At 38.4% G+C, this 13,486-nt stretch overlaps 1 protein-coding gene across 11 annotated transcripts in view; it reads right to left on the bottom strand.

Moving 5' to 3' along the window:
* KLHL13 (kelch like family member 13) overlaps positions 1 to 13,486 on the bottom strand; it is a 186,737-nt gene that overhangs the window by 13,403 nt on the left and 159,848 nt on the right. For all 11 annotated transcript variants that reach the window (XM_067722564.1, XM_067722572.1, XM_067722563.1 and 8 more), the window contains 2 exons: positions 8,587 to 8,719; positions 7,836 to 8,032 (listed from right to left, as the gene is read on the bottom strand). In XM_067722564.1, coding sequence (XP_067578665.1) covers positions 7,836 to 8,032; positions 8,587 to 8,719 — 330 coding nt within the window. The remainder of the gene's footprint in view (positions 1 to 7,835; positions 8,033 to 8,586; positions 8,720 to 13,486) is intronic.

Raw genomic sequence — 13,486 nt, 5'->3', positions numbered from 1 at the left:
TTTTGTTTAGTTTTTGGTATGTATGCTGATGGCTGGCACCATAGTTCTCCTTAGCCACCCTCTTACTCTCAGCATACTGTAGCTCTGCCTGGAGTCCACGTTAGCCCCCCGAGATTTCCCCAGCACAGAGTAAAATATACCAAAAACGGAAGCCATGAAAAGGAGAGAAGCTATGGAGAGGCCTATCTTCAGCAGGAAGTCTTTTCAGTGCTCTAATAAATGATGGGTCCAAAAGGAAAATAGGAAAATCATATCAGCAAATATTACGTAAAGCATAAGTCACAAAAACAAGCCTACCATACAAATGCCTGTGTGTGTGTGTGTGTGTGTGTGTATACAAACACAGAGACAGGTCAAAGGCAAAGGATTCAAATGTTTTTTTCTTAATTTTGTCAGGGTGTGTGTTCACGAATGTTACATAAACCTCATTGATGCAACTGTACTATTAACAGACCGGCAGATGCTTAAGAGAAAACTGGCTGATCCTTCTATCACCTTTCTGTTGAAAAGCTGAAATGACTCCTCTGCATAAAGTAACAGCCCAGTTATGATATAATACCACTGAAAGCTCTAAGGCCAACACACACACACACACATGCTGCTATTTTCACAGATTTATTACTCAAGAAGAATTTGAACTCTTTTAAGCATCCTATTTGCTTCACAAAAACCATCAACGATTTTAAATGGTTATTATACTTAATAGCTATGTATTTAAAACTACCTAAAATAAATTGTAACACAAAAGAACCAGGAAAAATAAATTAACAAATTATGGGCCTTTTGAAATCCACAGTTTAATACTGTTCAGTACCTTGGTTAATAATAAAAAATACGGGGCTTCCCTGGTGGTGCAGTGGTTGAGAGTCCGCCTGCCGATGCAGGGGACACGGGTTTGTGCCCCGGTCCGGGAAGATCCCACATGCCGTGGAGCGGCTGGGCCCGTGAGCCATGGCCGCTGAGCCTGCGTGTCCGGAGCCTGTGCTCCGCAATGGGAGGGGCCACAGCAGTGAGAGGCCCGCGTATCGCAAAAAAAAAAAAAATAATAATAATAAATACATTTTAATCCACTTTTAGGAGTGGCAGGTTGGTGTCTCATACAATTTTAAGTTGTGTAAATGAAGTTACAGTTAAAGCCTCATTGCCCAAATCACCCCAGGTGGAAGGGATTCCTGTTTGGGGTAGTAGGTCCACCTTATAAGGTAAGTAAGACATAGTCCTTCCCCAGAGCAAGGGTAATTTTCACTGTTTTTTTTTCTTTTTTTGGCCGTGCCACGTAGCATGAAGGATCTTAGTTCCCCAACCAGAGATTGAACCCACGCCCCCTGCAGTGGAAGCGCGGAGTCTTAACCACTGGACCGCCAGGGAAGTCCCAATTTTCATTTTTGAAGATGTTTGCTAATATGGATAAGCAAAAGTTGATGAAAACACAAATATATTTCCTAAGTATGCAGATTCTTATCATTACTGATATGATTACAAATAAAAACAACAAAGAATGTATATTTTAAATGGGCAAAATGATAGCATTGGTTGTTAGTCACCAAATTTAAATCTAAATTTATAGCATATAATACAAACCAAGGTTAACGGAAACCAAACTGTGTAACTTAGAACTGGGATCAAGGTATTTAGTTCCTTCCTCTTTCCTTCTTCAGTTTCATTCAATAAGAAAACAGTTACTAAAACACTAGGATAAAAAAACCTACCTTGTATTTAAGGGCATTTGGAAAATCTCTTCTATATATCAGATATACAAATGCACAGGACTGGAAAATCCTTGACAGACTACTTAGTCAATATAGATAGCTGCCTACTCTTTCCTTTAAAAAAAAATCACCAGAGAATGGTATTTCATAAACTTCTGAATTGTCATCTTCTTGATACAAAGACTAAGTATTTTCTATAGCTCATGTACAATAGCTACCACACTGTAGGTATATAGCAAAGGTTAAATACTACGATTATCACCAATATATAAATTAAAGACGTGATGATAGATACAACTAAAAATAGAATATCTGCTGAATTAACGTAGCAAATTACTAGAACCTTATTAATTTTAAATGAGACTCAGATAAGAAAAATATGTAATAGGAAATTAATTTTTATGAAGTGCATATAATCAAAGCTAAAAATATTAATTGTAGGCTATAAGGATTGCAGAAGCACAGTCTAGAATAACAGTTAACAATATAAACAGATCAAAAATGATGGAATAGCGGTAAACAATTTTTGGAAAGATACAGGATTATTCAATTATAGTTCATTTTAATGCATTCTCAGTCATAATTCTTAAAAGTGCTTCAGCTTGCATAGTCCTGATCATTTAGCCTAGACAATATTAAATAATGAATATGTACATTAATATACAATGCAATTCATGTACATAACAGAATACATTACATTTTAAAATATAAAACATGAATTTAAAGCTTATTAAAAAAACCAAACTCGGGCTTCCCTGGTGGCGCAGTGGTTGAGAGTCCGCCTGCCGATGCAGGGGACACGGGTTCATGCCCCGGCCCAGGAAGATCCCACATGCCGCGGAGCGGCTGTGCCCGTGAGCCATGGCCGCTGAGCCTGCGCATCCGGAGCCTGTGCTACGCAACCGGAGAGGCCACATCAGTGAGAGGCCCGCGTACCGCAAAAAAAAAACAAAAAACAAAAAAACAACCCCAAACTCATAAGTAGAAAGAACTCTAATTTCATCTGAATATATACCCTGGCCAAAATTCCAAAGAGTCATTACAGAAGTTAAGCCAAATAATTATATTAGAGTTTTAAAGGATAGAGAAGCAAAAAAGGACAAAATTTCTCAACTGCTTATGAGAACCAATGACATTATTTTAAAAATAATCAAGTGTACATTTAAGTTTCCTTGATATAAATTACTATAAATTATTCTACTATAATCAAGCAACCTTCATGGTCATCCTAAAGGCAGTTCTAAGCATCATAATTCTCAATTGTCATTGACATCCTGGTATTCACTGCTGCAATATTAACATAATTTGATACTTTAATGACAGCTTTCAGCTATGATTAACATAATTTGATACTTTAATGACAGCTTTCATCAGCAATCTGTGATGTTATGTTGCTGAAATTCAGTGTCTTATACAAATAAATTCCCATTTAGGAAAAAAAAAGCAAATGAGTATCTGCTTTTGTACTCTCAAAGGGAGAGCAAACACTAAGAAATTAGCTGGCAAATTTGGGGGGACTCCTCAGATATTCAGTGTACCAAATTCTCCTTAGCGCTATCTAGTTTATTAAAATGACAGCCTGACATCAAGTACAACCAATGCAGAGAGAGAAAGCACGTCCACAGAAAAAGACTGGGAAGAGATCAAACAAGCTACTTTTGGGGGTCGAGGATATAACAGGCATCTTCTCCTGGGCCTCCTTCCACAGGTGAGAACATCACAGGACACAAGGAAGGGACCTTTTGGTTAGAAGAACAAAGGGATGATAAGAAAACTAAAGCCTTTCTCTCCCAGTCTTGTCTCTCTTCGGATGATAAGTGCCATTCGAGGTGAATACTGATGGTGTGTCCAGCTTGGGGAAGCCAATTTTCTTATTCCTTTTCACTTTGAATGCACTTCCTCTGCTGGTTGCAGTATTAGTGATCACAATGGTCTTTGGGGGCATAAATTGGTTTAGGCCCAGGCTGAGATTCTTCTTTCCCTTCAGAGTCCCAGATGGCAGATGGGCAAGAATGGGCTGGATAAAGTTATATGCAGGGATGATATTTAGAATATTTGAGCACCAACTAATCAGAATAGATGCTCGATCATAAAAAACCGGTATCTGGGTACTACTTACTGAATATCAGCCTTAGCAATAAGGAAAACAAGACTGGTTTGGTGGGGAGGGAAACAGTTTTGATTCGTTGTAAAATTATCTATACAATTTTTTCTTTAATTTGCATTGAACCTCCCCAAAAGCATTACCTGGAAAGACGTGTTAATTAATCTTAATGGATAAATCCAATTTAGATTAAAGAAGGAATGTGAAATATATGTACTATACAGGAAACCCTTACGTCAAAAGGAACATTCCCAAAGCTTCCTGCTGCTATCATCACATTATAGCAAAAGAAGCCGTCTTTTCTAATAACTTCTTCTGATTCCCTTCATTGTTGCCTTTTCTCCCACAAATGCACCTCCCTTGTTTTCCAAGGTCTCCCACTCTTTACCCCAGTCACCTCAATAAATGTCTCTGCACTTCACTGTGATCCCCCCAACCTGATCAGTGACAATAAATGTACAGGTGGAACCAATGATAGACCTGTATCAAGAAAAAAAAATAAGCACTTTAAAAAAAATGAGTTTAAAGAAAGACTACACCAAGTCTAAAGCACAGGGGCAGCTTCATTCTCTGATTAAATATGCTTTTATGTAAAAAAGAAAAGGGTTTCTTGCTTACCTTCATTCTGCTCTGTTTATTCTGTATAACTAAATTTAAATTGTAATATTTCCACCTCAATTACAAATGTTCTATTTCAGCAACCTTACATTAAATTGGGCTCTACGAGCTAGCCTGTAATCCTTCATAACAGTAATAATGTGGGGAAAACGCTAGATGTTACAAATTCCAAACGGCAAACAAATGGTAAACAAAAAATTTGACCACAACCTGTTTGTAAATCAGGGAGTGGCTGCATGGGATTTAGCATGCTGTAGTTATGCAGTGTCATAAGACAAAAACTAATGTAACTTTTGTAGGTATGTAACTAAACAAAGGTAAATTTCCATTATCTCCATGATATATGACAGTAAATGTTTTTAGTTTTATAGAAAACTTTACCTACTCTGCTTTATATCCTTCACTGTCATCCTTCTGTTTTCTTTTCATGCTCCTCTTTTCTATAACTACCAAGAAAATCACTCAGTAAGAACAAAAGTACCAGATACTATAAACTCTAATACTAATTACAACCCTAAGATAAAAGTATTACTGCAAAGGAAGGCAAAGGTCGGAGGGGAGGGGTTCTTGTTCTATTGAGCCTGATGCTCCCTTACAGAAAACTGGCGTCTCTATCGCACCAAAGGCAAGTGGGGCTTTATTATTGGTTGTTGCGTTTTTTTTTTTAAAGCAATATAGAGTTGTTCATTTTATTTTTTTAATTTTAATTATTTTTAAATTTTATTTTTAATTTATTTTTATTTTTGGCTGTGTTGGGTCTTTGTTGCTGTGCACAGGCTTTCTCTGGTTGTGGCGAGCGGGGGCTACTCTTCGTTGCCATGCGCGGGCTTCTCATTGCAGTGGCTTCTCTTGTTGCAGAGCACGGGCTCTAGGCGCGTGGGCTTCAGTAGTTGTGGCATGCGGGCTCAGTAGCTGTGGCACGTGAGCTCTACAGCGTAGGCTCAGTAGTTGTGGCGCACCGGCTTAACTGCTCTGCAGCATGTAGGATCTTCCTGGGCCAGGGCTCGAACCCGTGTCCCCTGCATTGGCAGGTGTATTCTTTTTTTTTTTTTTTTTTTTGTGGTACACGGGCCTCTCACTGTTGTGGCTTCTCCTGTTGCGGAGCACAGGCTCTGGACGCGCAGGCTCAGCGGCCATGGCTCACGGGCCCAGCCGCTCTGCAGCATGTGGGATCTTCCCGGACCGGGGCACGAACCCATGTCCCCTGCATCGGCAGGCGGACTCTCAACCACTGCGCCACCAGGGAAGCCCGGCAGGTGTATTCTTAACCACTGCGCCACCAGGGAAGCCCTTAATTTTTATTTAAAAAAAGTTTTATTGTTTAGTTGATTTACAATGTTGTGTTAGTTTCAGGTATACAGCAAAGTGAATCAGTTATACATATACCCACTCTTTTTTAGATTCTTCTCCCATGTAGGTCATTACAGAGTACTGAGTAGAGTTCCCTGTGCTATACAGTAGGTCCTTATTAGTGATCTATTTTATGTATAGTAGTGTGTATCTGTCAATTATTATCATATTGAAAGTTATCATTCAAAATTAACATATAAATGCTTAGTGGATGATTTGCTGACTCACATTTTATGTACCACTGCTCCTCTTTATCCACACAAATGGTTAAGTACGGATACAAAAGAACTGTGTTCGAAGCTAATTTTTCTTTCTAGACGCTCAAACCCAAGTAGTGTTTTGGTTATATGAACTATAATCCTACTATATCATTAAAAACATAAACCTATTTCCTCAAAACATTTGGGTTAAGCACACAATCATGAGGCTGTTATATTTTAAAATTATCTAAAATAACTTAGCTTGTGGGAGAAATAAAAACAAATCTACCTTTGAAAAATATTTATATTATCTTGAAACTTTCAGTTCTTATACAGAGGAAAGGCACCCAGGGCTACTGTTTTTCCTGATTCATTTGACTGCTGAGAAGGAAAGGGGTAATAGAGTAAGCCTGAATATTTAACTAAGATATGGAATTCATGAAAGAAGGATAAAGGAAAAGTTGGATTTTATCCTTAAACTAATCCTTAAACTAATAATCCACCAACTTTTCTCAAAAATTAGCATGGATTCTGAGAGGGAAGATTTCCAACGTACAATCACATAGACATATCCTAAGCAAACAGGATGAAAGACAAGTAAATTGTACGGTACTAAGAAAAGAGCTGTTTCCTCAAAGCTCATAGGCAAGAAAGTTCTAAAACGAAGAGTGTTGGCATAAACTATAGCACAAGTAAGCTTTGTCAGGGACATGTCTCTTCTCCTTTAGAAACGGGCTTTAGGATATCTGCAGAGACACTAGGAATGAAAAACGTAACCTTTAAGACAATACTGAGTGTTTATAAAAATGAAGAAATTTTCAAAAGGGCAAAAACATAGTTATAATAAATGCTTCAAGGAGGTTAAGGAACCAACATTCTAATTACAGGAAATTTGTCAATATTGCAAAATTACTATGATATCATCTTGAGATAAACTTGCTTTAAATAGAGTTATCTAGAACAAAATTATCTTTTAATACTGTTATTTTGACGTGTATATGTTTATAACTTCACAAATCATGCTTCACCCAGTTTGGTTCTTTTCTTTCAAACTAAGGAACAGATCACAACGAATATCTTAAGGGATAAGTACAATAGGTCAACAGTGTCTATGGTTAGTGATTAGTTCCAAGGAAATTATGGCACTGTACCTAGTTTGGCTCAGGACAACCACGTATTGCTAAGATCAGTGCAAAGCAATGTTAAGAATTGATAAGTGTAAGCATCAAGTGTTATTAATTTAAGGGTCTCAACTAAAATGAGGCACCGTCCTCAGGAACCGGGTGACTGTAAGTAGTTCACTGATTGGTGGTTGTATGTACCCTCTTTTATCTATTAAAAAAGGCTGAAAATGACTCAGTAGGTGATGTGTCTCTATGGAATCAAGACTCATATCCTTACAGATTTACACATCGATGTTACTTCTTCTCAGGATCCAACTCCCATATTTAAAGGAAGAAAAAATGACTGAGTCTATCTTAAAAGACTTCTAGAACCTCAGATTACTTTCCCACAGAATTCCATTTAAGGAACCTGTTTGTATAAAATCATTAAGGTGAATAAAACCAAATTATAATACGTAACGTTAACAAACAGGTTAAGGAATATATCGTTATCAAACACTATTACTGTCTAATGTCATTTGATTACACAGAAGGCTTTTCTTAAATGATTCTATTTTGTAAAAATGCACCTGTAATATTTTCCCATCGACCTGCTTCTAGACCATATACGACATGACACCTCTCTCTAATGGCCAGAGTTTCACGTCTATACAATAGATTCATGAGTCTACTCTAAACAGGCTATGACGGAGTCCACCGCAGGAAAAGATTTGATTTGAAAATGTCTTACCCCAGATATGAGAAATACTTTGCAGAAGTCCAAAACCGGCAGAATCTGTAGAAAACTGGCAGCTTCCAGTGTGTCTTGAAGGTTGTCCATATTAAGAGAAAGCTTTGCAGTGTAAATGAAATCAATAATTTTCCTTAAACCGACTTTGCTCACGCCATGAAGCTTAATGCACATTAAATCTTGTTCTTTCATTCCACCTTAAATAAAAAGACATTCCATTAAATGACCGTGGATAATTTAATTAAGGTCAAACTCACTTCTGCTGCTAACTAGATATGATAAAATCAGGGAAATTTTATTCTGTGCAGCATTTGTATCAGAGTCAGGTTTCTGCATATTTTATAGTTAAAAGAGAGTACTTAAAAAGGAATATCTCTATACTAATGGAGGTGGTATACGATGCAAGTGCTTCCAAAATGTTCTCCTGTCACTTCAGATCTTTTGAGGGATTAGAGATTGTATTAGTGGGGGTTGTATTAATCTCTGATGGCCCGTTCAGATATGTGTCTGGGAAAGCAAAGCGATGAGATAAAGGTGGACAGAAGAATAAGAAAGGTACATCCGTTTTCCAGGTTAAAAAAGGGCCACCCACAACTGTACATACTGGGTGTCTATTCCTTTTGAAACTCCTCTTTCTTCTTGTAAAGACACTGACCAAAAGAACTGAATCTTCCTTTACCAATACAAGGATTTAAACACATATTTTTCATACTGTTTTAACGTGGAAGCAGAGTTTAGAAAGGCAAGCTACCTGTGAACATAGCCTTGAAGTAATCACTAGCAGAGGCCATCATGACTCTGTGCACAGGGAAGGCGTCATCTGTGTCCCCTGGCATCAGGGTCACGTCACAGAGCAACCCTTCAAGTCGGAGCTGGTCAAACCCCTACAACAAGAACATGAGATGAGCCGCTCGGCAAGGTAAAATGGGAATACAGATCTCTGTGTGCTAGAATTCTCTTGACGTATTAATGTGTGGGGAATATATTTGGAACATAAAGCCAGTAGAATAATGACTCAGAAGAAGAAAAAACTGAACAGCCTACTTGATATGTGGCAATATATATTTAACTCACTGTAGAAAAAAGATAACATTAAGATTAATTTGGATTAAGAACAAATAAGGAAAGAGTATATACATTCACTTATTTATATAACCATTGGCTCTCACAGTATTTTCGAAAAAAAATTACCATGTACACTTTCTTTTCCCATGTGCAGAATTAGTTCCAGTTTGTGAAGAAGGAAAGAGTTCTGGAGATGGATGGTGGTAATGGATGTACATTATGAATGTATTTAATATTGCTGAACAGTACACTTAAAAATGGCTAAGATGGTAAATTTTATGGTATGCATATTTTATCACAATAAAAAAATGGAGAATAAAAAAAAGATTTTTGCAAGATGGAGTCCGTAGTTTCAAAAATGGAAATGTACTGTTATAAAAAATCATGAAGCTACTCACACAAATTACTTTTATTTATTTATTTATTTTAATATATACAGCAGGTTCTTACTAGTTAGATTTATTTATTTGTTAGTTTGTTTATTTATTTATTTATGGCTGCATTAAGTCTTCGTTGCTGCGCACGGGCTTTCTCCAGCTGCGGCGAGCGGGGGCTACTCCTCCATGCGGTGCGCGGGCTTCTCGTTGCGGTGGCTTCTCTCTGTTGCAGAGCACCGGCTCTAGGTGCACGGCCTTCAGTAGTTGTGGCATGCGGGCTCAGTGGTTGTGGCTCGTGGACTCAGTCTCAGTAGTTGTGGCACACGGGCTTAGTTGCTCCACGGCACGTGGGATCTTCCCGGACCAGGGCTCAATCCCATGTCCTCTGCATTAGCAGGAGGATTCTTAACCACTGCACCACCAGGGAAGTCCTACAAATTACTTTCTAATAATATAATGTAATATAATAATGTAATACAACAAGAACTAATAGCAAGGATTATTCTATCCCCTTCTTATTTTAATGACCCCAAATAAAACTTTTATTTAAAGTCGTGTTTCATGGATTTAAGAAGCAAAAGGCACGACATACTGAAGAATGCAGTTTCAGAAATAGTGATCCTGCACATATGTATAATATAAATCTTAGTCTAAACATCTTCTCGTCATAATTTTTAAATTGCTTTTTAAAGAAAATGCTTGAATCTACAGAACTAGAACTTCAAAGAGATAATGTGATCCAGCCACTTTCTCTCTGGAGAGAGATATAAATATTTTTACTCCAAAAATATTTATACATTATACATATACTTTAGAACAGGATTATGTATCATACTTTCCTCTCTCCAACAGTGATTGACATATGTTTTTGTTCACAAATATCAACTCTTTCACAAATGCCCCTTTTCCTTTGTAAACACAAACATTTCCCCACCCCCGCGCCCCCTCAATATTTTCCTTTCTCCATTGCTAAATCATCTCCTGTTCTTGTTATTTAGAGAAGTAGAGGTAAAAAGAGATGCCCATTTTAGGGAACTATTTTAATGGCGAAGGTAGGCAGTGGCTTTTTGAAAATTCACGTATGGAGTCTAAATTGCAGTAAGTTTAAGGGGATTGCCTTTCAAACGTAGGTGAGCATACGAGAACTGGGAAGTCCTGAATGCGACCACTGGGGCTGGGGATGGGATGGCCAAGCCACTGAGGAGGAGGGAACCATCAGGTAGAAGAGCTGAGGGACTAGGATGTTTGAATTCCCCAGTGCTTGGAACACAGTTGGCACTTAACAAATGTTCAGTTAATGCTTGACCAAACAAACCAGACTTTACCCAGAAGCCACCACTTGGTATTAAAAACAACAACAGGCTTCCCTGGTGGCGCAGTGGTTGAGAGTCCGCCTGCCGATACAGGGTACATGGGTTCGTGCCCCGGTCTGGGAAGATCCCACATGCCGCGGAGCGGCTGGGCCCGTGAGCCATGGCCGCTGAGCCTGCGCGTCCGGAGCCTGTGCTCCGCAACGGGAGAGGCCCCAACAGTGAGAGGCCCACGTACCGAAAAAAAAGAACAAAAACAACAACAACATGTAGAACTTGAATTTTGTAACAAGCTAACTAGAAACCAGGAACTTTATTTGTGAACCTACTCTCAATAATAAAATAAATTGTGCCTATAGTGCTTATTTGTGGTAAACTGTACAGGCCAAGATGAGAGAAGAGGAATTGAACCAGGGTTTGGGGGGAAAAGGTTGGCTCCTAAAGGCTTGGCTTTTTTCTCCTTCAGATAAATTTCAGGTTTAAAAAATTTAGATATATGTTTGTTGTAAAAATACAGAAGGATAAAAATAGAAAAGTAAAGTCCACCTCTTCTACTTACTAAGAGTAACTACTGTTAGCAGTTTAGTATATATACTTCCAGGCCACTTTCTACACATATGCATATAGGAGTTTTTAAAGTAGGATACTACACTTACTGTTACGTATCTTTTTTGGTGGGGCGGGGGGCCCTCCGGGCCGCACAGCATGCGGGATCCTAGTTCCCCAACCAGGGATAGAACCTGCGCCCCTGCAGTGGAAGTGCGGAGTCTCAACCACTGGACCGCAAGGGAAGTCCCCTGTTACGCATTTTTTAAATTCATCTGGGCTTCCCTGGTGGCGCGGTGGTTGAGAGTCTGCCTGCCGATGCAGGGGACGTGGGTTCGTGCCCTGGTCCGGGAAGATCCCACATGCCGCGGAGCGGCTGGGCCCGTGAGCCATGGCCGCTGAGTCTGCGCATCCGGAGCCTGTGCTCTGCAACGGGAGTGGCCACAACAGTGAGAGGCCTGCGTACCACAAAAACACACACACACACACACACAAATTCACCTGAGTGTGTAACACGGACAGCCCTCTGTCTCAGTACACACAAATCTACTTCATACTTTTTAGTGGATGCACAGAATTTCATGGGGTATGGGGTCTACCATAATTATTCATCCATTCCTCACTTTTGGTCTCTCAACTTTTGCTATTACAAGCAATGCTGCAATGACCTTCCTTGTACATATACTTACTTGTGTGAGTAGATCTGTGGGAGAGATTCCTAGAAGTGGAATTGTTGGTTTAAACAACATATACTTTTAAAGTTTTAATAGCTACTGGCAAGTTAAAGCATATAGTTTATCTTGGGAAATTTATCATACCTTGGGTACTGGCAAAAAAGAGAGATATCAAGATACCCATCAGATGAAACTAGGTACAGTATGCCATCTTACTTTATTTTTATTCAGCAAATAACTTTTGAATCTTCCTCTCTAAGGTATATGTGGATAATATCTTTGAAAGGCAATCATGGCTTCTTCAGTCAAAAGCAATGATTTTATCTAATCAGTTATTTTCTTCCACTAAAAAAAAAAACCCAAAACCTTCTCAGCTCATTTGCTGGCCCTCCTGTCTCTAAAATATTCCTACAAATATTTTATACTGAGAACTGAGTAATGTCAGTAGGCTTCTTTCCTACTATTTATTATTCCTTCTTTTCCCCTTTGAAAAAAGGCATGGCTAATGTTTCCTGTATCATTACCTGTGTCATTTCTCATTTGGTCCATATTCCATTAAAACTGCTTGTTGAGGTTTCTACTCAATCTTTAAAATCTCAACAGTTCAGCTAAGACACTAGTAGCTTTTACCCTCTTCACAGATTTGATCATTTTGCTTCCATTTGCACTATTAAAAAAAAAAATCCTCTAACCATTCTCAGTATAATCTGGCATCCCCACAGAAAGGAAGCTGAGGCTCCTAGACCACTTTTATCACATTCTGAGTATTTTCTATCCTAAGCTTAATTTATCTACCTTTGGCAAATTGTCCGCTTTTGAGAGGTTTTGCATTTGTTTTCACTGCATGTAAAGTAGTTTCCCTTTCTATACATTTCATAACCTTTATTTTCAAATGCACAAATAATCCCACTATCCAATTCCATATTTGCTAATTTTATTCCTGATTATTGCTGTCCTTATCCAAATAAGATCTGTCAATTCAGACTGTTTTCATACAGACCTAAATATCTTGTTTGCATGTTGTTATCTGTACTATCCCAGCTGTGTCTAAAGAGAAAAAAAACTAAAGTTCCTCTACAACATACTTTGTCGTACAGAAGTACAGTCATTTTTCTAAACAACTTTTATACTCTAATCTTGTGAAGAATGTACACATGAAAAGAAGTGGGGCAGGGGGGACTTCCCTGGTGGTTAAGACTCTGCACCTCCAAGGCAAGGGGCGCGGGTTTGATTCCTGGTCGGGGAACTAAGATCCCACATGCTGCGCAGCACGACCAAGAAAATATAAAAATAATACAAAATTAGAAAATAAAAATAAGAAAAAGGGGGGTCATTCTCTTCCACAATTCTCATCTGCCCTCTGTACGTCTACCTTTTGCTTTCACTGTTATAATCTTTCCCCCTATTTAACTCTAGGAATATTCTTGAAGATACCTTGCACACTTAAAATGTGTCCTTTTATTATAAAATCATTTTCTTCCACCAAATTTGTACTGATTCCTCTTGCCAGAATTCTATAAACATTTTTGTCTATTTCTGCATGCTAATCCACGATATACAGATACAGCTGTGTTTTATGCAAAATTGCTCAAAGTTTCCCATTAGTCTTTTTGGAGTGTCTTTAAACTATTTTTACTGCTTTAAACTCAACTTCTTTCTAACTCAATCCTTATCTTAGT

This window comes from Pseudorca crassidens, chromosome X (genome assembly GCF_039906515.1).
Source record: "Pseudorca crassidens isolate mPseCra1 chromosome X, mPseCra1.hap1, whole genome shotgun sequence".
Classification (NCBI taxonomy): Eukaryota; Metazoa; Chordata; class Mammalia; order Artiodactyla; family Delphinidae; genus Pseudorca; species Pseudorca crassidens.
Note: the sequence above shows the minus strand (reverse complement) of the source record. Positions and strands in the feature narration are given on the sequence as shown.